At 34.7% G+C, this 23,076-nt stretch overlaps 6 protein-coding genes across 9 annotated transcripts; 4 read left to right on the top strand and 2 right to left on the bottom strand.

Moving 5' to 3' along the window:
* The first annotated feature begins 285 nt into the window (after positions 1-285).
* LOC114878472 (protein inscuteable homolog) lies at positions 286-7,928 on the top strand. Its single transcript, XM_029192366.2, has 4 exons — positions 286-3,037; positions 3,268-3,627; positions 6,141-6,569; positions 6,650-7,928. The coding sequence occupies exons 1-4, from the start codon at positions 2,736-2,738 to the stop codon at positions 7,827-7,829; spliced, it is 2,271 nt and encodes a 756-aa protein (XP_029048199.2). The 5' UTR covers positions 286-2,735; the 3' UTR covers positions 7,830-7,928.
* Positions 7,929-8,112: 184 nt separating this feature from the next.
* On the bottom strand, positions 8,113-9,789 carry LOC114879289 (MIT domain-containing protein 1-like). Of its 2 annotated transcripts, none has more exons than XM_029194210.2 (5): positions 9,702-9,789; positions 9,157-9,289; positions 8,780-9,018; positions 8,519-8,718; positions 8,113-8,448 (listed from the first exon to the last, which is right to left on the bottom strand). In XM_029194210.2, exons 2-5 carry the CDS (start codon positions 9,275-9,277, stop codon positions 8,286-8,288), a joined length of 723 nt encoding a protein of 240 aa, XP_029050043.2. In that variant the 5' UTR covers positions 9,278-9,289; positions 9,702-9,789; the 3' UTR covers positions 8,113-8,285. The 2 variants fall into 2 exon arrangements, with proteins under 2 accessions (XP_029050043.2, XP_029049961.2); XM_029194128.2 differs by having other exon boundaries at positions 9,157-9,305; positions 9,702-9,779.
* A 42-nt stretch (positions 9,790-9,831) lies between these two features.
* Positions 9,832-11,518, top strand: LOC114878996 (STAGA complex 65 subunit gamma-like). Of its 2 annotated transcripts, none has more exons than XM_029193651.2 (8): positions 9,832-9,923; positions 10,017-10,203; positions 10,266-10,329; positions 10,393-10,499; positions 10,571-10,787; positions 10,854-10,987; positions 11,097-11,261; positions 11,324-11,518. In XM_029193651.2, exons 2-8 carry the CDS (start codon positions 10,025-10,027, stop codon positions 11,421-11,423), a joined length of 966 nt encoding a protein of 321 aa, XP_029049484.2. In that variant the 5' UTR covers positions 9,832-9,923; positions 10,017-10,024; the 3' UTR covers positions 11,424-11,518. The 2 variants fall into 2 exon arrangements, with proteins under 2 accessions (XP_029049484.2, XP_029049313.2); XM_029193480.2 differs by having other exon boundaries at positions 10,854-11,017.
* A 125-nt stretch (positions 11,519-11,643) lies between these two features.
* LOC114878673 (ADP-ribosylation factor GTPase-activating protein 3) lies at positions 11,644-14,472 on the top strand. 2 transcript variants are annotated; one of them, XM_029192796.2, is made up of 8 exons: positions 11,644-11,755; positions 12,087-12,278; positions 12,361-12,492; positions 12,592-12,624; positions 12,892-13,197; positions 13,290-13,564; positions 13,676-14,042; positions 14,122-14,472. In XM_029192796.2, the coding sequence occupies exons 1-8, from the start codon at positions 11,681-11,683 to the stop codon at positions 14,374-14,376; spliced, it is 1,635 nt and encodes a 544-aa protein (XP_029048629.2). In that variant the 5' UTR covers positions 11,644-11,680; the 3' UTR covers positions 14,377-14,472. The 2 variants fall into 2 exon arrangements, with proteins under 2 accessions (XP_029048629.2, XP_029048712.2); XM_029192879.2 differs by lacking the exon at positions 12,592-12,624.
* Positions 14,473-14,525: 53 nt separating this feature from the next.
* On the bottom strand, positions 14,526-22,038 carry LOC114879134 (probable protein phosphatase 2C T23F11.1). The gene is made up of 6 exons (XM_029193785.2): positions 19,306-22,038; positions 16,397-16,652; positions 15,837-16,039; positions 15,432-15,637; positions 15,144-15,369; positions 14,526-15,063 (listed from the first exon to the last, which is right to left on the bottom strand). The coding sequence occupies exons 3-6, from the start codon at positions 16,021-16,023 to the stop codon at positions 14,732-14,734; spliced, it is 951 nt and encodes a 316-aa protein (XP_029049618.1). The 5' UTR covers positions 16,024-16,039; positions 16,397-16,652; positions 19,306-22,038; the 3' UTR covers positions 14,526-14,731.
* Positions 16,646-18,933, top strand: LOC114878939 (zinc finger protein 883-like). The gene is made up of 5 exons (XM_029193350.2): positions 16,646-16,789; positions 16,861-17,048; positions 17,128-17,231; positions 17,302-17,624; positions 17,702-18,933. The coding sequence occupies exons 2-5, from the start codon at positions 16,884-16,886 to the stop codon at positions 18,148-18,150; spliced, it is 1,041 nt and encodes a 346-aa protein (XP_029049183.2). The 5' UTR covers positions 16,646-16,789; positions 16,861-16,883; the 3' UTR covers positions 18,151-18,933.
* Positions 22,039-23,076: the final 1,038 nt, after the last annotated feature.

Here is a 23,076-nt window from a genome sequence, read left to right as displayed (position 1 = left end):
TTTTTAAAACAATTGTTGTACTGTGCTGTATCCAGGGCCGGCCTTGAGATTTCGGGGGTCCGAGGCGAGCTCCGAAAAAGGGCCCCTTCGCATATATGACAAAAAGAAGTACCTCAAATAAAATTTATAAAATTAACTTAGACGCAAAATGGGGGCCCTGGACCTTGGGGGGGCTCTAAGCGACCGCCTAGTCTGCCTAGCCCCCGGACGGCCCTGGCTGTATCAATCGTAACGAACATTGTCTACCGATCAAAATATTTGTCTAAATTCTTCGATTTTTCAGACAAACTATAAAATTGAAAAGGTAGACCCAAATGATTAAATCGGCATTATCGAACGTATAACTTGTACCGAATTGTACCAAGTTATAGCAGCGTTGAACCATTCAAAACGTTTTGATAATAATTCTAGTATCCTTTCGTTTATTGATCTAACGAACGATTGATAGTACTAAATTTCTTTATTTCGGAAATTTAAATCCCACCGACCAATAAAAGAAATGCGCTTGCGCGCACACCTTTAAATAACAGCCTGCACCCAGCTGTCCCCCATTTCGTACGGATCTTCACGTACAATAGGGTCGACCAGACCCTTTGATGCTTTTACAAAATGTATAGATGTGTATAGACGTTCCCTCACATATATAGCGTTTCGAGACAATGCCGCAGGACATTTAGTCGTTACGAAATACAAAAACTCTGTATCATCGATAATGAAGGAGTACTTACATGCACGTGCAATCTCTCACATTTTTCTCGCATTAGAAATAATGTGTATAAGATACGTACACAGTAACATGTTTAACATTTCACTAATGTCAAACATCTTCGCACTTCGATCATTTTGTAGTAATACATGCACACAAGATATGCATATGTTTCGTATACGGGTGCTGCTTATGTAAATTAACGGTCGTATACGAGCTTTCTTTCGTTCGACACCGTTAATACAACCTCACTTTCCGCGAGTCATCGAAGTTGTTTCCCCGCGATCGGTAAAAGTGCATTTCCAAATGATCGATTCTGTGACACGATTGCAGGTATCAAACAATTTTATGCGGAATGCACTATTGCTGCGTTCGAAAATATCTACATTGGACAGAACCCATTACCAATGAAATTCCGATGAGTGAAATCATCACTCTGAGAAATAATCTTCCAAAGAGAAGACCGAGCGAAGAATATGCCAAGCTGTGTGCAACTTTTACTCGAGTGATTTAAATCGCTTAAAGTGTAATTTAAATAGCCGATATGTGTATTATAGATAAAAATGTAAGGTATGTAAAGCTCAATGTCAGCATCTAAATGAAATATCCGTACTAATATTTTAAATAAATTTTCATAGATAACTACTCTAATAGATAGCAATAGTATGTATTTCCTATCTACTGATGCAAAATGATTGACCTTCGAACGATTAAAATGCGAATTGCACGAAACGGATCCAATCGAAGATTAAAGTCGTAATAGAACACGGGTTAAGTGAATCATTCACATACACGTATACAGGGGACACTCATCACTGGAAGTATTTTACGCAGATGTGCGGAGCGGCGCGTGCCCCAGGATCCAGTGGTGGTGGAAATGCCTCTTTGGCCAGCTTTTACAGGGGAGCGCCTGACCCCCGCGTGTACACGTACACACACGAGCGAGATAGGGAACCGGGAGTCACACCTGGCCCTTAAAAATAGCATTGGCGTGATTTTGTGACGTCGTTCGTGGCGTGCGCGCTGTATAATGTAAAAATGCATATGATAAGTGGGACCGTCAAAGTGTTAATTTTTAATTTTATTATCTTAGCTTCACTTCAATTTGTTTCTCCAACTTTATCTTCTGCTCTTTTCATTCGTATTATTAATAATACTTTTATTACTGTATTGTTGCATTTGTTGCCTTGCTACTTTTCTGAATTACAACTTGATATAAAATAATACGATTAACAAGAATCCTCCAATGGTTTTAAAAACCAATCGAACGTAGTTCCTGTTCACGCCATTGCATCCCCGCCGAGTAGAATGCACCTAGTTACGCTTTGGCGGTTACAGAAGGGTCACATATGCCGTGGTACACGGGGGTACACGTACTGGATAAAGGTATGCAACCCCGTGGACGCGACAAAAGAGAAGGGGAGGAGCTGTATTTTTATACGGGTTGGCTTTCGAGCTCGAGGCGGGGAGAGTAGCGCGACTTACGGGAGGAAGTCGGAAGCGGCACTATTCGAGTCAGTCGTTCGCGAAGCACCAATACGTTTGGATCGATTACCTTGTTTCCAATTGATTATAGATTTTCTCCATTAAAGAACAGGTCAACGTAGAAACATTGAATTCGGAAAGTTATTGGAAATCGATCATCAAACGGTTCAGTGATGATCCTATCAAGCGTTTAAATTGAAGTCATTTGTTTAAAAGTGCATTCCTGTATAACTTAATTTTATCGTTAGTGCGAAGGAATGTTTTCGGCGCAAACGTGAAAAACGATCGGATTCTCCATGGGGGTTGTTACGGACACCATAAGGTCCTCCTGGCACGCGACCTGTGGGAGGGTCGTTTCGCTCTGTTGAATCGTGAAACTACCCTACCGTGCGATCGCGTTATTCCGCTGCTCATCCTCGTCGTTGCCACGGGAGCTTCAAAGTGAACTTTTCAAAACTCTCTAATCTTCGCTCTAACGACGTCGATTGTACAAAGAATTAAACTTCGATCAACGTAAAAGTCGGTCGTGGAAAACTGATAAAAAATGAGCGCGTTCAAGAGACATCAAAGCAAAGTGTTCTGGAATCATATGGCTACGCAGGATCTAGAAAGTGTAGATCCTTTTGTCGCGAGAAACGATTTCACCAGGTCTAAGCAGAATCATGGACCCATCCACGATATACCCGAAGAGGAAGCGGAAGAACGATCGTCCAGCATCAACGAAAGCGACACGTTCGAAACCGCGAACGTAACGGCGATTCGGGTTTGCCCGAACGGGAATGAAAATTCACAGGACCTCTATCATGCGACAACGATTCACGAGGGAAACGATCTGATGACTCAGACGTAAGTGAAATTGCGATAGAAATGACGAACGGCATTCGTTCGCTCATTATCTGCTTCTTCCTTATCACGCCGACACCGCTATTCTAATTGCTTCAATTACAGGATCGTACGATACATTTTTTACCGATCAACACGTTTCTTGATCGTTGTTTTACGATCCAAGATATTACTCGCGCATACATTTATGAAATATTGGCAATGTTAATAATAATTTACGAATATGTTTTCAGGGTAACTATGGACATAAAGGACGAAGACAAAGAAGACGAGGAAAATGTAGCTGTTCCGATAAATCGATCTTGCAGTCCTTTGAGTCAGGATCTGAGAAGCCTGGATTCTGGCTTCTCCGATTCCGAACGATCGAACTGCTCCGAATTATACGAGAACGAAACACCGCGACGCCGTAGAAGGCGGAAACGAGTGAGAGATCGAAAACATGAAACACATTCGCGAGCCGGTGCCACTTGGCTGGAACACGAGACTCTTCCGGATCCTACGTACACTTCGACGCCCAAGGATTCCCGAATTTTACCTCGGAATACAATGGTCCTTAATGCGTATACAGCACGAAACGTGCCGAGAATGCAAAGGTAATTGAAACGTTGTAGGTTGAATAAGAAATTATAACGCGGAAGTTAATCGATTAGGATCAGATACAGTACACAAGACTGGTTCTAATTAATAATTTATCAGTGATTTACTTATGCTATTGGTAAACGATCAAGTGCCAAAATATTTTAATCTGATCCACCATCGAATAATTAGAATTATACATTATGTAAATTCTGATTTTACTATTCAAAGGTAACGATGCTGTTATGATAAGTCTGATGAATAATGACACGAAATTATAGCATTATTAGACTGCGCTAAACGTATTATCTTTGAAACCAAGCCGCACCTCGTAGCAGCCGATAAGGTGCGAAGAATGTATGTTTTAAGAACACGAATCGTCATGATAATGTCCCCCGTGCTGAGCCAAGCGATAGGAATGCAATACGTAAAATACTTTCCGTGTTATTACTCCGGTGTTTCGTAAACTGTAATCTACCCCTGTACGATGGTTGACCGCCGTGCGCGCACGTTTGCGGGTCATCATTCTCCAGGTGCATTGGAAGTAGCACAACTGATTGCAAAGAATATTAAATACTCATTATACACACTACTCGCGATGAAAACGACTCGACTTGCATTTGATTTATGACGAAAAGCGTAATCAACAAATTTATACAATACGTAACTTGATAATTGTTCAGAGTACGTCACGTGTTTGAGGTTTTCAACCAGGAAAGATAAATAATTCACGGTAACTTGCTTTGTAAGATTGTCAAAGAAAGATGATGGTTGCATAATTTTCCAATTAATATTCAGGCGTGTATATATTAAATTAATATGTATGCAACGTGCTTGGAAATGGCAAAGTCGATAGTATCCTTTAGGAACTCGTTAAGTTCCTAACGTCGTAAATGGAACGCGTAGGAAAATTCCGTGACATATAATCAATTAACATCGATTAATGCATAGTCGAGTATCTACAACGTAAATTGAACTTGGTTACTAGAGCATCTTATAGACGTGGAGACTGAAGTATTAGTACGAGGAAGTAGGATAAAAAGGACGATCTATTTACATACTCGCTTTGTAACGTTCTATCGTGTTTTCTCACTTACATAAAAAGATATTTCAATTTGACTGATGATAAAAAGAAGTGACTAACTGTAACTTCGTTTTCCATTCACGATTCATTGTACACGCAGGGAAGATTTGGCCCTTTGATCAAAGCAATCGTACGACACAAAGGAGGATCGCGTAACTTATTACCATTTTCATTTTCCTTTACTCGTTATTGTCACGAGAATTACTGATGACTGGCATTTAAAAAGTTGTTCTACTAACTTAATAATCCATGAATGTAATTAAATATGTCTCATTGTTAACCATCGATTTTTCATGCGGCGCGTTGTACGTCGTCCGCAAGAAAAGAACGTAACAACTACAGCGCGATAGATCTACGATACGGTAGAGATTATTTTTTTTCGACACCCAGTAGATTTACACGCGGTCGTACGTGATTCAATGCAACGTGCCACACGAGGAATACGTAAATGAAAGAACGAAGACGAGGTTTGACTCAACCACGGCCGTGGTCCGAAGCGACGACAGCAAACGTAGGAAGAATTCATGCTACCGCGTGGATCGTGTGCAGGTGACGGAGTGTAGCTTAGTCAAAGAAATGGGATTAGTCATCAACGTCCATGAGAGAACGATTCTAGTTCCGGAGGTAGCCGATTAGTCAGCTATAGCTCCTGTACCCGCTCCTCGTCGAGCCGATTGTTCCGCAAGGGTATCGTGCACCTGGTTATGCGCCTTGGAATTGGACAGTGGTTAGGCCTTAACTATGTCGTGGCGACAGTAGCCGAGACGCGTGTCTCGTTATGGCAAGATTAAGGTACCGTAGATTCTTGCGTCGATACAGTGCCTTTTCGTAGGCACCTCGATACGTTCCGCGTATTTTAAAAGATTTCTGTGAAATCTACAATTACGCGATCCCTTAATTCCACAAAATATGCGGTCGTTAAAGCATTAGGGTACCATAGATAACTGCGTTGATACAGCACTCTTCGAAAGCTTTCGTCGGCTATATTTAAGTAACGCTTTATTTGGCAGAGATAAAAAAGGTATTCTGAAATTTGTTAGGAAACGATTATTGGAAATCGCACGGTAGAAGTGGAATTTGACCAGCATTATCGATATCGAAGAGTAAGCGCATATTTTGAAAGTTGAGAAAACGTTGTTTATAGTTACGTAACGTGATATTGAATAATACGCGCGTTTCATTCGGATCGACATCGATCCATTTTGGTGAATCAGTCTCAACCAACGTAGATTAATGACTCGTTAATTGGCAACGAGAAGGTTAAAACGATTCCCGAGATGGATCAGCGTTGCATAAATTTCACGGTGCGCGAACAACGGACACGATTGTTTGCGCTATTATAATTGTTGAGATGAAATATGAAATTCTAAAACAGTCAGTACGTCGCAACTAAATGGTACCTTGTCGAATCATTGATTATTACCTGTGATTTATTTTCATCCTCAGAACGGAGGAGGATCAAGTAGATGCTTCAGCAATCCCAACGTCCATCTCGTTGGATGACGAATGTCTTGGCGATTTCCTGTACGCGGCCGAACCACCAGAGGATGCCGCGGAACCGAGAAGCGGGAACTCTTCGATAACGACGAACTCTTACGAGGCCGAGTCAACGTTCAAGTCCCTCCAACATTGCAGGACCTACAGACAATCGTCTTCGGTTAGAGCGTGGCTAAGCAATCTCGCGATGGAAACCGAAACCGAGTGTAATAATACTCTCCAAAGTAAAGCTCTGCCACGACGGAAACATCGTGAGTTATTGAGCGAAAAGGATGAAATGAATGACCTGAAGACTCTGTCCTCTTTAGCTACCGCAGCCGCGAATAAACTGTTGATAAGGGCAGAGCAATTCGACAAACATTATGAATATATTTTTGAGTAAGTATACTGGAAAGACATATGAAAAATTAAATGCAGAAAATACTAATGACTATACTTCACTTTCTTTTTCTTTTCAGCAAAGTGTCGAATTTAGAAAGAGGTAGATCGGAGAAAGAACTTTTACGTGCCATCGAGGACGATGCATTTTCCGTCCTTTCAGAGTTGGGTGCACCGCCTCCTCGTAGAATACAACAGACCAGCTTGAAAGGAATACTGTCGCAGCTGGAAAGCATCAAGAATTACGTAGACAGCGCTGTGGATACTCGTTTAGATTTTTATATCGAGAAAATAGTCAGAGGTTTGGAAGAATCGCCAAAGGACGAGACCACGGTAGCTAGAGGTTCCTTAGCAGCTCTGACTGCTCTAGGTTTAGCAGGACCTCGGGCAGGAAGTAGCATCACCAGGTGTTCAGGTATCAGGGCGCTTCTGACGTCTCTCCTCACCGCTGGAAGGACGTCGATTGACTTCGTTACAGCTTCTTTGCGCGCTTTGGCAAGCGTGTGTTCTTCTGCCACGGCGATTCATCAGTTCGTTAAAGACGGAGGTCCAGAGATACTGACGGATCTGCTAATCGCAGAGAAAATGTCTGAGAAAGAAAAAATGGAAGCAACCGCGTTAGTCGTACAAATAACTGCGCCATGGGTCAATGCTTTAGGTCTACCTTACTTGGAACCTTTTGCAAAAGACTTAATTCCTTCCTTGAATCGTCTAGTCGAGAGTACTAATTGCGGGCAAACATTGTTACTGGTCGCAGCTGCGTTCAATCATCTGTCCAAGTCCAGGAAGTGCGCCTTCGTAATATTGGAACACGGAACTGTAAAGAAATTATTGAAAACCGTGAAAAAGTCGACTGGAAAAAACGTTTGGTTGATGGAACAAGTGGCAGCTCTTATCAGTGAACTGGCGCGCATCCCTGAGGCTCGGCCACACCTGGCGGAAGCTCGAGCCTCTATCGCGTTGGTTTCCTTTCTCAGAATGAGACCTCCGGGCTTAGAAGACGCTTACAGACGTTTAGAAATTACTGCCGCGGCGGCGCTCACAAGACTGTGCGTAGATCCAGAGATTGCGAGGCAAGTAGTTGCCGTTGGAGGCGCGGATTGCCTTCCTTCGTGCAGAATTGATGATCTTCTCACGGAAGATGAAGATCAAATTGAGGCGGGACTGCTAAAATATACGAAATCATTGCGGAAAGCGTGTAGAAGAGCAGCAAAACAAATTGATATTGCAAAGGCTAGCGATTATAGTACCTTAAGTTGAAGATGTACTGACAAGAAGTTCTACAATGTATAATTTTTAATATTAATTATTTACTTATAAATAGTATGTATCGCAATAAACTAATATGATATAAAATTATTTTTTAAATAATGTTCGTTTATTTACCAAAACTTACTTATCGGTAATATAGCACTTCGATACAGTGTAGTATTTCACGGTCAGATGACGCTAGCTGCACTGTTTTCGAATTAGTTGAACATTGATACAGGTTTTTCAGGAACTCAAATTAGGACGAGTATGAAAGGCATGTACACTTTAGAAGTATTGGTAAAATTATATTCTCTGAAGCTGTATAGATGCTCCGTATTTGTACGATAAAAATGTAAATAGAACCTTAATACTGTCCTCCCAACTACATGTATTTGAATTAATATATGTATAATAAACGAACATATGAAAAAATTGGTTCTTACTTATTCTTATTCCTATAATCTATTATGTAATATCAGTTTTTAAATGTTCTGTATGAAATATATCTATGATCGTTTCTAAACATGGTCTCAATTCAAGATCACAAGCACCTAGTACAAATTTTCCATCGGGTGCTTTAAAATAATCCAGGCCACGACCTATTTTAATTATCCAGCCATTACTTAATCTGAAACCAAATTGAGGTAAGGATAAGATATAATACATTTCATTAAGTAGAAGTATAAATATTTTCTTACAATATTTGTCTATCATGTAAAGTATCCGAAAATTTAAATTCAAAAGAAATAAGATGGGATGTTAAACTTTTTTTCAATTCTTCTAATCTTGCTATTTGATTCTTTTTGTCATCTGCATCTAGAGTTGTAACTAATGATATTTTAGATAACGCATGACATTTTCTTACAGCCAATTCGCACAGTCTCACCAAATTCTGACACTAAAAATAAAACGACAATTAGTTCAATTCTCCAGACATATCAATATTTGCATATTAGTACCTGATGAAATGCTCTTATATATGGGTCTTCAATATTAATGTATGTAACTGTTGCGTCTAAAAATCTACCAAAAACAGTTGCATAACCATATCCTGTATTACCACTTTCAATTTTGATTAATTCCCTGTAAGTCCCAGCTGCCTTCTCGCTTTCAATTAATTTCTTTATTTTCTCTGCTCTGTCTAAATATTCTGATGCCTTGGTAGCAAAATGTTTCTGCTTAGCTGAACTCTTTGTCTCTGCATTGTTTCATTACTAACTTTTAAAGTAATTCATAAGGTTGTAAAGATATTTAAAGGAATAGAATATGATATAAAACGAGAGACAAATTTAAATTGTTTAATTACGGAAAAGAATAATATTTGTAATACCAATACCTTTCATAGAATCAAGAAGTATTTGTACACCTTCTTGATACAATACTAAAGCCATTGTATATTGTTTATTGTTGTCCATCTCAACCGCTCGTTTTAAAATTGAAGCAGCCGCACTTTCCATTGTATCTATATTCTAAATAACGATTTACCTACAATATTGATTTCAAACTACATGAGTAGGTATAGATTATTAAGTATATTTGGATTTCAGTAGCTTTCAATTTAAAAATCGCAAGTACTCGAACGCCTGACGTATACGAACTGATAGATAAAGTAATGTTTTAAAAATTACGATGCAACATTTGAAATGTAATCGATTCTCTAATCTAATGTATCGAATGTCATTTCGATTGGCACCAGTGATTAAATGCGATATAGTGGAATCATGGCGCCCAAGTATAATATGATCTTAACCTAATAAATAGTAATGTTAAGTTTACGTGGGTCGAACGAAATATACAAATGATTAAAGTTTAATCGTGTCTATGTAAAATTTCTTGGTATGAAACAAAATTATAAATGATTTGTATTTGTATAAAACAAACCTGAGGTTCCTTTTTAAAATGTACAACTGTTGGCTTACAGGTTTTTAACCAAAATCCAGTGACGTTTTCAAACTTTGGTTATACGTGAGTCATGTATGTGTGCGTGCGCGGGATTTTAAATAGATAAAATATTGCATACTTGCATTAAAATACTTTTACACCAATATAGTTTTAATGAAAATTTATAATGTTGTTTATATTATTGAATCAAATTTGAAGAAGGTATAAAACTATAATATTTTATAATCAGCTATAACAGTTTTTATAATATAACAAAGTATCATATAATAATGTAATATTTAATTTTTTTTTCAGTTCTTACTATGAAATCTAATAAAAATAGTGGAACAGGTTCATTATGGGGAGAACTGCCAGCAAGAGAAACTTTGAAACAAGAAGTAATAACACCAGACATCATAGAAAATGTCTGGAGGCAAGTTATGGAAGAGTCAAATAATACTGATTGTGATTTTGAAATGGACAGGCAACCTGAATATATACAGTAAATATTTATAATAATGAAAGTAATTGCAAGATATCGTACAAGATTTTTTTTATTTGTAGATTACCTATGGGAAATCTTCATGTATTAAACACTATAAATCTTCATCAACAGCTAAGAATGATGGTAATAATCTTAAATGATTATTAATAATCATTCCAGATAATGTTTATACTCCGTATATTTTAGGAAGAAGGGGTGGTGTTGGGAAATATGACAACAATTGAAACAAAAACTTCACAAGAAGGAAAAGAAACACAAAATTCATTTCACTTTTTACCTATGCAAAAGAAAAGGTATTAGTACTTGGACGTAGAGTGTACATTCACATAATTTTATGATTGATTAACAAGATATATGATTTCAGAAACATGTTTAAAGATTCTTCTACTATACATCACCTCACACCACAAACAGCACGGTGTATTTTGAGACATGCAGTTATTATTCTTCTAGCTCACATTGGATTTGAAAAGTCGTCAGATATTGCCATAGAAACACTTACAGATATTGCTGATCATTTTTTAAAACGAATGACACTTTTAATAAAAGTTGCATATGAACAAAAAGATCATGGTTTTCCTGTAAGATAAAATCTATTAGATATCGCCACTACTAACCAGAAAAATAAACAAATGCTTTTTCTGTAGGATATAATAGAAAGGGTTTTATTGGAAACCGGCATTGGTAATGTATCCGCTCTTCACGATTACTACCAAGAATATGTGTTAAAATTTGAAGAAAATATGAAAAAGAAAGTCGAAGCAATGATGGAAAAACAGAGGCAACTTGAACTTAATGCTTGTAGTTCTAAGTATTTAATCATACAGGAATGACTGTAGTATTTTCAAAAAAATACATTTTATTTCTGTTAATGTATACTCAATTTTTAGGATGGTTTTAGATGAAGCAGCAAATAAACTACAATTTGAAGAACTTGACGAATTTGGCAACGTATATCGGGAAGTACCGACCCTTCAGTTGTTAGATCCCGAAATGGGCTTTCCTCCTAGTTTAGATGCTGGCTTTCAAATGTTATATAGTCTTGAACAAGATGAGTAAGTTGTTTTTATAAGTATTATATTGAATTGCAACAACATCGTAACACTAATGATTGCAGATTGAATAACTTAGAAGTGGAAGAAGAAGAAGTAAATGTGAGCGATTCTCCAAGTGTTGGACAACGATCTGATACGTCGAGTGATAAAAAGAAGTCTTGATATGTTTAATAATCGTACAATTGTAATTTTTCTTCTATTTACTTCTTGTAAAATAAAACTTTACAATAAATTCCTAATATTATTAATGTTTTTAAGATGAGGTGTGAATTATTTCTGAAATATAAAACTTAAATATGTCGTAACAACAACTTATTTCGTGTATGAACGATTTAAATTATAACAAAGCGACCTCTATGCCCAGTAAAAACCCGTCAAATCCCAGAATACTTTGCGAGGCCGTTGACAACACGTCAAAAATGGCAGATCCAGCACCTAGTAAAAGTGATATTGAAGAAATTTTTAAAAGATTGCGAGCTATTCCAACGAATAAGGTTTATTACGTTATTTATTTCTTAATTCCGCAATACTGAATATAAAATTATATAAAAATATGCGAATTGTCCTTGACAACAATTTGAAAGCCACATCATATTTTTGTTTCCAACCTGTAATTTTCCTGGAAACTTTCATTTAATTATGACACCTATCATATGCGCTTCAAAATGATTTGCATTAAATTGCTCGGAAACAGTATTAATGATACTCATTGATTTTCGTACTGAAACGCAATTTGAAATTGTTAATTGCACTTATAATTTACGATTACGTGGTTAATTAACTTTTATTACAGCATATATTAACATTATATTGGGATTGTTTTAGACATGCTTCGATTGCAACGCGAAAAATCCAGCATGGTCCAGTGTAACTTATGGTGTCTTCTTATGCATCGACTGTTCTGCAGTTCATAGAGGATTAGGAGTTCATTTGACATTTGTTCGGTCAACTCAACTTGATACAAATTGGACTTGGTTACAGTTAAGAAACATGCAGTTAGGAGGAAATGCAAATGCTGTTAGTGTTTTTATTAATTAAGTCCATTATTGTTATTAATATTGTTTGTTAGTAACTGTAATTTTTACATTTTATTTTTTAGAGAAAATATTTTACACAGCACAATTGCACAACAACGGATGCTCAGCAAAAATACAATTCACGTGCCGCTATGCAATATAGGGAAAAATTGGCACAGGCATCTGCACAAGCAATGCGGCACTATGGAACAAAGGTAAATCTTTATGATTTCATGTGTACACATGCACTTTACTTTAGAACATATTCTGAAATTCAGTTAAGAATTTTGTAATCAAAAATATGATAATTATAGGTTTTTCTTCCTTCAACAAAAAATAAAACAATGGTGAGCTGTAAGACTACTTACACCAAAAAAATCTCATGAAATTACTAACACTTCTGTATTTTGAACAGTTTTAAAAAATGTGAACAACTTTCGAAAAATTGTTCAATTGTTATTACATATTTTGTATTATTTGTTATACTCATAAATTAAATTATTTGATTGTGTAACTAACTCATTTAACATGTGTGATTTACATGAAATATGACACAGAAGAAATTATGTTCAATAGTACTTTGGAAACAACGTTTCAAAATTGAATCTTTTCAGTTACATTTAGAGGAAGGTCCAACATCAACTTCTGAAGAACAAGGTGAAATTGATTTCTTTAAAGAACATGAAAACTTTGAAGTACATCATAATGAATCTTCAGTATCTCTTGAGACAAATTCAATTTCTCTATTTAATTCTATACCGCACAAGAACAATGAGGATAAAAATAATCAAAAAGATATGCCAGATATGCCATCTAATTTTTTAGGACCTACCGTAAAATTATCCGATTCTACATCGAATTTGATACCTGAAAGAAAATCTACCATAGGTGGCCGAAAAGTTCAAGCTAAACGACCTGGTGTACGTATACAACTGATTATTTATTTATTAATCAACTATGTTTAATACAATTTTAGTTAAATAAAATATACATTTTTATATTGCACTAATAGTTAGGAAAAAAAGCTGGAGGTTTGGGTGCTCAGAGAGTTAAAACAAATTTTGATGAATTAGAGAAAAGTGTTGCTGAAGCTGGTAAAGAATTACAGGAGAAGGATCACCAAGAAAATACGAAAGAGGAAGAAGAAGAAATCGCTACCCGTCTTGCATATCGTTACGAACAGAATTTAAGTGAACAAGCTAAGAAAGTTGAACAGAGAGCAAAACATTTAGATCCTTCTAAAGCAACACAGGCAGAACGTCTTGGTATGGGATTTAATACACGAAGGTAATATTTCTTCCATTTTCTTTATATGCTGTATTGTTTATGCTAACACTATTTTCTAAAGAAAAGAAGCACTATCTTCACAATTATAATATTAGAATATATACTTTTCAGTGGCGCAAGTCATTCTGCGGTTGGTGACATGCGGACAATAACCCAGGAAACATCATCGAAAACTATAACTGCATCTGAACCAAAGCCAAGAGAAATCGATATTGAACGAGATCTTTTTATTAGTTTAGATGAATTTTATGCGGCCTTATCAACCCCGTATACTAGCAACAATAACAATAAATCTCGTAATGAGGAAGTACTTGTTATTGCAGAGCCAGAACCACCAAAACGAACAGCTCCGCCGAGCAAACCAAACAGTAATAAAAATGATAATAAAACATTGGAGGGAGAAGCACAAAAGAAATTTGGTAGTGCTAAGGCTATTAGTTCAGATCAGTATTTTCAGGACAGCAAAGATGATGATTCTGTACGTTTATTTTACATACTAATAATTTATATGAGGTTTATTTTTTAGATTAAATGAATGTTTTGTCATTTTATTACAGTGGGAACGTAAAAGCAATTTACGACGTTTCGAAGGTTCGTCTAGTATTTCGTCAGCTGATTATTTTGGCACAGGAAGTTCTACGGCAACATCTCCTACGTCTTCTTTGTCAATGCGTCTTGGTGGCGGAAGAGCAGGAGTGGATTTAGATGATGTTAGGGAAAGTGTTCGTCAAGGAGTAAACAAGGTCGCGGGTAGATTAAGCTCCCTTGCTAATGCGGCTGTTTCCTCTATACAAGATCGCTACGGACTCTGAATGAAAACTTATGCATTTTATTAAGATTGTTACTAAACTTATATTTGGACACTTCTTGTCCATTGTTCGAAACTGTAAATAAAAACTTATAATTCAGCTTGCTCGTAATTTTTTCATTAAAAATCCTAAATAAGAAATATTGATAATAATTGATAAAAGAAAATACTTTTATTGGTATAAAATAAATATTTGTTAAAAATTTTGGATTCATAGTTTTAAAAAGTAAGAGCTAGGAAAAGAATTTTAAGAATTTTTCAGCCGCGATATGATACTCGATGAAACATGATTATTTCGTTACGGTGTAAAATTAAATATAGATTTAGGAGATGATATAAAATATGAGTAATTTAAATAGTTATGGATTTGGACTACTGGACTCTCTACAACGCGAGATTAAATGAGAATATGGTTTTCCGTGAAGGAAACAAACAAGAACAACAGTCATATTGTCGCATCCAGTACCCATTAAAGGGTCTGGTGCAAGACAATGCTGTATAAGTTCTTCACAGATCTCTTCGGGATCCATTGTTTCATTTTCTTGCCCAGTTCCAAACTTTGGTTGCATTAATCGCGCTCTAATAAAATTGACTACTTCAGTACTTGTCATTACATCCCAAATACCATCACAAGCCAACACAACAAATTCCCAATCTTCTGTTATTTGAAACTTCTGAACTTCCGGAAAAGCTGGAAGTAAAAAATTATTCACGATTATAATTAAAACGTTTTTGGTAAGAACTTTGATTTTTGTTTGTTCGTGACATTACCAGTCACGATTTGTTCTTGTGGTGATTTACGTTCATTTCGTTTAAACGTAAAGTCTCCAAGAGCACGAGATAACGAAAGCAGACCATTAACTCTATTAAATTCAACCCAACCACCAGCAGCTTCGATTCTTTCACGTTCATCTTTTAATGTAGGTTTATGGTCGCGACTGAGTTGAACTGTATAACCCTTAATACTGGCTACTGCTCTACTATCACCTGCATTTGCCTGTTAAATTTTCATAAATCAAGAATAGAAATAGTAATAATGATAAGTTATAAAAAACTTACACTATATAAAATATTATCCTTAACAAGAAGAGCTATAACAGTAGTTCCAGCTTGCTCATCTTTAAGAGTCACATCATGTTGCATTGCTTTGTCCAATTCTAGAAAACCTTGTTCCATGGCTTGAACAATATTACCAGCTTTGTACTCGCTTCTCCTAATTATGTATTCATGAAGATGTTTCCCTGCATGCAGCGCCATTGCTGCACCTGTCAATATTATCTATCACTTCTGTGAGCATAGAAGTACATAATCACAGTTATACTTATTAACTAGAATTTTGTATTTAAATATAAATAAATATAATAGGACCTAAAATTTTCTTTTGAAACGTATGTTTTTCAGTCTGCTTTATGTTAACTATGGATTGATGATGCTGAATCATTTATTTTCTTATTATATTCTCACCTCCATGCCCATCATACACTGCAAAGAATGCAGTACCAGGATCATCTGGTAATGAAAGTATATGAACATGACAGTCTTCCATTTTTATACGCCATCCTTGCATACATGAACTTCCAACTCTATAGTTTGAATTTCTACAGTATACTGACTTCCTTGTGGTCACTGGTTCACTGAGTGTATGCCCCATTATCTTTTTTATGATCCTGTAACAATAAGTTGTTAATTAGTTAAAACAATATACAATATTTCTTCAGTCACTACAAATGAAGTTAAAGATAGGATCATTCTTGCTTGAACCATGTTTCTGTTTTTTTTTTATTACAAACTTTGCAATATTTCTATCTTTATATTATTTTTCAGAATCTCTGTACAAAATTACAATTTAACACCAAACATTGAAGACAATCTAACCTCTTGCAGAAATTTATACGCATCGTATTATTCCACGATTCAACATTACAGAAATAATCCTCGAAAATAATATTTTTGCCTGTATATATTATAATATATCATTAAGTTTTGATGTATTTATATGGTGTTAATTTCATATTCAGTCTCACCTTCATATGCTGTCAAATGAATGTAGCCCAATATAACCTCTTGATGTACCATTTATTTTATACGATCATGTCAAGCGCAGATATCAAATAACTTTGATGATTTTGTAAATTTATATCACATATTTCGTATTCAATCACGCTGAAGTTCATTATTAGTTATCAATTGTACTATGAAACTTATTAGGAAAAGTTTTATTCATGAACATAAGTCATCAACAGCTGATTCCACTATGACGGTTCGTTGGTCAAACACCACCTACAGACAAACGAATGAACCGCTTGGTTAAACAGCTGATTTTCAACACGTGTGTTGGAAATTTTTCGGAGTTTTACAATAATTATACATTAACATGTTATAGACAATACATAATACTCGCGCATATAAGGAAGATAGTACGTAAAATTTATATTTAACAAAATTATTAATTATATAAATAATTATATAGCGAAAATTATTATTATAGGTTAAGATCTGAAACGTAAGACAATGGGACAAGATAGAAATTCCGAAACTGACTTGATAGAAAATATTAATACTATATGTTTTCAAACTAAAAAACAGAAAAAGCATGAATGCACTTATCCTGGTTGTAAAGCAATTTTTTATAGACCATCCCGATTAGCCAGACATGTCAGACTTCACACTGGAGAGGTAATAATAGTTGTGCATATTTATATAATTGGAAAGATTACAAATAAATTTTTCATTTTCTGTTTGTTTCTTTTTTTAGAAAAGCCATAAATGTAATTATCCAAACTGTGATAAAGCTTATACAAATTCTTCCCACTTGAAACGTCATATGGAGACTCATAACACAACAAAAACTATATTTCAGTACGCAAATAATTCTTTATAAAATTTATTTTATTGTTTAAACATACTTTCTACTTTGCTTTAATTTAAGGTGTACAGAGTGTTCATTGTTTATTGTTCATCGGCATAATTTAAAGCGCCATTATAGAACACAACATGACCGTGGCAAATTAACTTGTAAAATATGTAATGAGTCTTTCACAAAAAAGTACCAGCTTGCTACACATATGGCAACACATGGTTCAGTATCATATATCTGTGAGAAATGTGGCAAAAGTTTTATAAGTAATCCAAAATTAAAGAGGCACAGGGAAATTCATGAAAAACGATATCCATGTACTGTGCCAGGGTGTAATGAAGTTTTAGAGAAATGGTTACTTCTTCGTGCTCATTTAAAAACTCAGCATGTAAAAAGTATGCATTTATCAGTATAATTTCTTTGAACTAATTTTCATCAAATATAAGCCTTAAATTCATTATTTTACTTGCAGCTCATAAATGTACAGATTGTGATAAAGTATTTCTATTTAAATCTCATTTAAAAACGCACTCCCAAGTTCATATGAAACACAGATTAGTTTTATCTTGTCCGTATGACAAATGTCCACGAGTTTATTGCTTTCAAAAAAATTTGGATCAGCATATACGAGTTCACCATTTAGAACAGAAGTACGAGTGCGACATATGCAAACTAAAGATTTCATCAAAAGCAAAATTAAAAAATCACATTCAGAACTCACACGTGTTAGTAAAGCGAATAAAAAAGACTAGAAAATCGCAGCGTAAAAGAAAAGATGTTGGATTACCAAAAAGAAGTATGGTATCTAAATTGACTGGAGTGATATTACCACCACAAGTAGAAAAGGTAATATTAGAACGAGAAGACGTGCGTAGCTCAGAAACATATGAAACTGTATTAAACACAGACTCAGATTTGTAATCCACAAATTTGTATACAATAAAAAAAGTTTATAGTAACTCGTTTATATTTATTCTTCCTAATTTGCAAATAAATTTATGTCTTAAAATATTAGATAAAGTTAAAAACACCGCTTTTATTTTTATTTTGCTGCAAATAATGAATTGTGACTGGCATATAATTATAGTGCAGTAACATGGGAATAATTGATTATATTTGAAGTACAACTTGTAATTTTATATAGATATAAAAACAACAGAAGAAAACATTTCATTGTCAAAGTTATAAAATTAAATATGTTATTACTTCATTAGTAAAATGTTAATGAGTATTCTAAGCAGTGGATACTCATATTATCCGAATATAGTAAGTATCCTTATTAATATTATTTGAAGATATTCAAACGGTCATTAAATATCTTTTTGAATGTAAATTACATTTGTATTTGAAGGATATTAATAAAATGTCTTAATAGTTTCTGTTTATTAACTGTGAATTTGAGCGACCGTTTAAACTTACATTTTTAATCTTTTATTACTTTCTCGTAACTTTAAAAATTCAAACAATAATCCAGGTACTTGATCAGGTAACGGATATTACTTGCATTATTTGTACTATTCAAATATTATTTTTTGTAATATCCGGATAGTATGAATATCTAAATATGAACACCCGTATCGTTCCGCAAAATTTGGAACACTTATGCTTCTACCGGAAGTACTGTATAAATACAGAATATAACCATGCAAAATACTTTTTAATTCCATTGTTATAAATAAAGTAAGAAAATATTGATCATGGAAATTGTGATGATAATCACATTAAATATGTAGTAACTTTCATTCATTTTTTCGCTGTAAACTACAAAAATTGTTTGAAGCATTTCTAACCTCTAACATAACTTTCAGTAATGACAAGTATTTATTAAATACATTTATATATCATCTCGAATTGAAGGTTGAAAGTTATTGATATCGATTTGAAAAGCGTTAGTTAAAGTTAATACAGATAAATGACTGATATTATTATAATTCTAACGTGACAAAGAACACGAAGGAGTAGGAAAAAAATATATGAATATCAACGATTAAAAACCCAGACATTCCCTACTTGTTTCACAATAATTCTAATAAGATACAAAGACTCTGTCGATTGTATTCGATAAACATAACATACGTTTTGGAGTTTTATTGTTAACGCGAATCATTTATTCTCCTCATCATCGATCAAACCATTTGAGTGCAGAGTAGTTCCGGAAGTGAACAGACGGCAGGAAACGCCTTGGGAATGCCTGGATGAAATGAAGGATGTAAGAAAGAAAGAAAGAAAGAAATGTTACCTTTATTTTTTAACACTATTTAAAAAGTTTATTAACTGATACTGATCAAATAACAGTGAATCACGAATGATTTTCTCAATGAGAAGACACAACCGTTGGACGTGCAACATTCGTTGCGTTCAACAATTGTTTCAAGACGAAAGAAATGCAAGAAGCGTTGCCGCGCTTTTCGTATTTCCCGCCAGAGTATCGAGGATCAATGATCTTCTGCACTCAAATGGTCAAGCATCCTATCGTCGACAAATGTTGTCCGAGTATTTCTTTTTTTGTTTTTTCTTTTCTTTAACCCTCTGCGAACTATAGTCATTTTTCTTTTATCGCGATTCATTGCAAAAAACGCTTTTACATTGTAAGACGTTCTATCGGCAGCTTGGACTTCACATGAAATCGATTTCTAAAGGGTTTACAAAAATACCATCGATTCGCGCGTTTGCAAAGAGCCAATGTGGACAAACTTTTGTCTTACAGGAGAAAATATAAAATATTGATCGATTATTGCGACGATATGTATATGACAGAGATATATATGTATTGATCTTTCATTTTTTTTTGTATTTCTTTTTTGTGCAATCATTAGATCGCGAGCAGCGCGAGTCTATTAGTTCATTGCATTCGCTTTGGATTACAATTTTGGGAATCATTGTTGCAATTGATTCGATCATGATCTCTTTAGATTTACTATTTTCCTCGTTGTTTTCCCTATTTACTCAATTTTATTTTTACGATTGCACATCGAATACGACGATATGTTAAATTTTATTTATAAAAACGATTCGTGGCCGATAAAAATATTTTCTGCAGCAATGGATAGATTTATATCAATAGGGACGTGCATTAATTAAATATGATTGCGTTTATTGAAACTTAATGCGTGCTGTCCAACAGGAAATAGGGAAAACACATCGCGCCGCAAAGGATGAAATATTGATCGAATCATTATCAGATTCAATTGGATATATCGTGAAATGTCTGAAATTAATCGGTAATCAGATGAAACGATACCGGTTATGATTAAGTACGATTACGAAATGGAACATTATGTAAAATACGAAGTAATGTTTAATGAGCATGAATGTATGATCGAACCAAGCAACGACAATAATAACGCGTTCAATGTAATTTTATTATAAAGAATATTGTATTTATTTGAATTCATCTTTGCTCAGAATTTTTCTACCCATGACAGTGAATCGTATTAAAATTATCGTGACTTTATCGTTTATTAGAAAAATATTTTACATCTTTCAGTATGATGATAGCGTGTCAACTAAATTATATGATAATCCTTAAAACAGATTAATCGGTTGTTTATATTTTTGAGCACAGATGAATTACAACAACGTGTCGTATCGATAAACATTATTTCATTTAAGAAACAAATCTACCAAAGTATACTATTACTATTTTGTACATAGTCATACTTAAACAATTTACCGGTTTACAATTAAGCAGTATGTACGTATTATTGTCGTACCTTGATTAAAATAAATCAACGTTTCCCAATCAACGAGTTCTACACGGATAGCTTTCCCGAAAGCCTTTCTTCTCCTCGTATAAAATTACTTTAATAGAATTTACTTAGAAATAATAAGGTAGTTATCAAGTCCAAAGGCAGTTTACGAGATTTCTCTCTTACGATTCTAACATATTACTTGAATTTCCGTTCGCTTATCAAATAAACAGAATACAACGTTTTATACATATGTAGGTATTGTTTCAACAGGTGAAATAAAACGATTGGGAAACGCTGTACAAAAAGGAAACCACTGTCTGTCTGCAAGTTCTGTTCCCTGTTCAGCATCGATCATTAGACACCATTTGTGGTGATTGTCCATTCAAAAAGGGTAATATAATTGGAGACCGTTCGAAATCTGTGCGTGTTACGACGAAAACGACGAATTTTAATCCTGTGCATCCGTACGCACCTGTATATCATCGAATAATACGGTAATGCTCGCTTACTGGTCGCAGACTTTGATCCTCGTTGCGACTATTAGCGGGGGAGGTGACTCTCTCTTAACGTTATTTAAATATAGCCGTGTTTGGTATCATTTTCATCGTACGGAACTCAATAAAATTTTAATATTTCTTATTTCAGTGAATACAGTGAAAATGGACGTTTGTTGTAAGAGATATTGAAATTTTAATCGTTAATCCTCTAAATGCGACTACTAAGCAGGAGAAAATTTCCGACGATTAACCGGGCATTACCGTACACAAATCAGGCGAATCACATTCATAAGTACGTTAGAATAAAAAATGGGTGTTAAAAGTGTGAACGTTGTGTCGTGTGAACGCGAAACTTGAACGAACATAAGCGTGTCACGTATTTAGTGCATGCATCGATGACACGCGGATGGAGGTGCCCACGTTTAATTATGCTGAGAGATTAACAAATAAATATAATTATACACGTACATCGCGCGCGAGCTTGCACGCATTAAACCTAATCTCTAACAAATCGATATCATTTTTTTTTTTCATCTTTATAAAACAATTAAAATGAAACATTTGTACTTTAGCAGTATAGAGCAGTCGTTTTGTCGTACTTATTTACCTTAATATCATTATCGTCGTTTTTATATTATTTTATACATACATATGTAATATATTCTTTTTGTATTAAAAGAAAAAAAAAAAAAAAAGAAGAGAAAGAAAAACAATTCCCGCCTCGCTTGGCACGCCATCATCCATCGTCACCGTCATTTTTTATCATCTCGATATATCATATATTGTATATATAGGCTGTTTCGTAAATCGTGAATCAATCAGAACAGAAAATAAAAACGAAGATTCCGTAGCGAGAATAAGACGACCCGGAAACACCTACCGACCATACGATTTTCGATTTCCTTAATTTGAATTATCGTTCCCTTTCTTATATCGAGAATATGAAAAATTTTAAGAGGATCAATGTTCTTTTTCAGTTTCTTTTTTTTTTTTTTTAATTTTAGAGTCATCTTATAGACGGTCAAGGAATCCTCAATTCTTGGCTGTTTTGCGATTTATAAAACATCCGGTACAGGTATAGTACGCAGTCGATATCTCGCCTATATAAAAAAGAAGTGTACGTATAATATATGCGATACAGCGTACGCAACGAGATGCACGCTTGAGCTCAACTTATCTATAAATATACAATCATAGAATCAATATCAAACAAAATCGTGATTATTGCAAATGTCCTGTCTTACGGGCGGAATATATATATACATATTCATGAATATATGTATATATTCATATATTTACTATATATATATATATATATATTTTATCTCTGAAATAAAAAAGAAAAAGAAAGAAGGAACCGCCGTTTTGTTTCTTTGTTAGCGTTTCCCAATCTATACACGAGACGAATTTAAGTCAGACGTACACAGTTGAACAGCTTTACGCTCGTGTAAATATATATATATATATATCAGTATCGATGATAACAAAATAATAAAATAATAAAAGAATTATCATAATCATATCAATGTATACGATTAATTCGAATAATATTAATTGTAATGGTACATTGATTACGCAACGATTCCCACAGTATTTATGTACAGATATTATAGCACCATGACCGAAATCTCAAGGTTAAAAAATAGCGTTTACACGTG

This window comes from Osmia bicornis, chromosome 4 (assembly GCF_907164935.1).
Source record: "Osmia bicornis bicornis chromosome 4, iOsmBic2.1, whole genome shotgun sequence".
Lineage (NCBI taxonomy): Eukaryota > Metazoa > Arthropoda > Insecta > Hymenoptera > Megachilidae > Osmia > Osmia bicornis.
The sequence above is the reverse complement of the archived record's forward strand: the minus strand, read 5'-3'. Positions and strand labels throughout refer to the sequence as shown.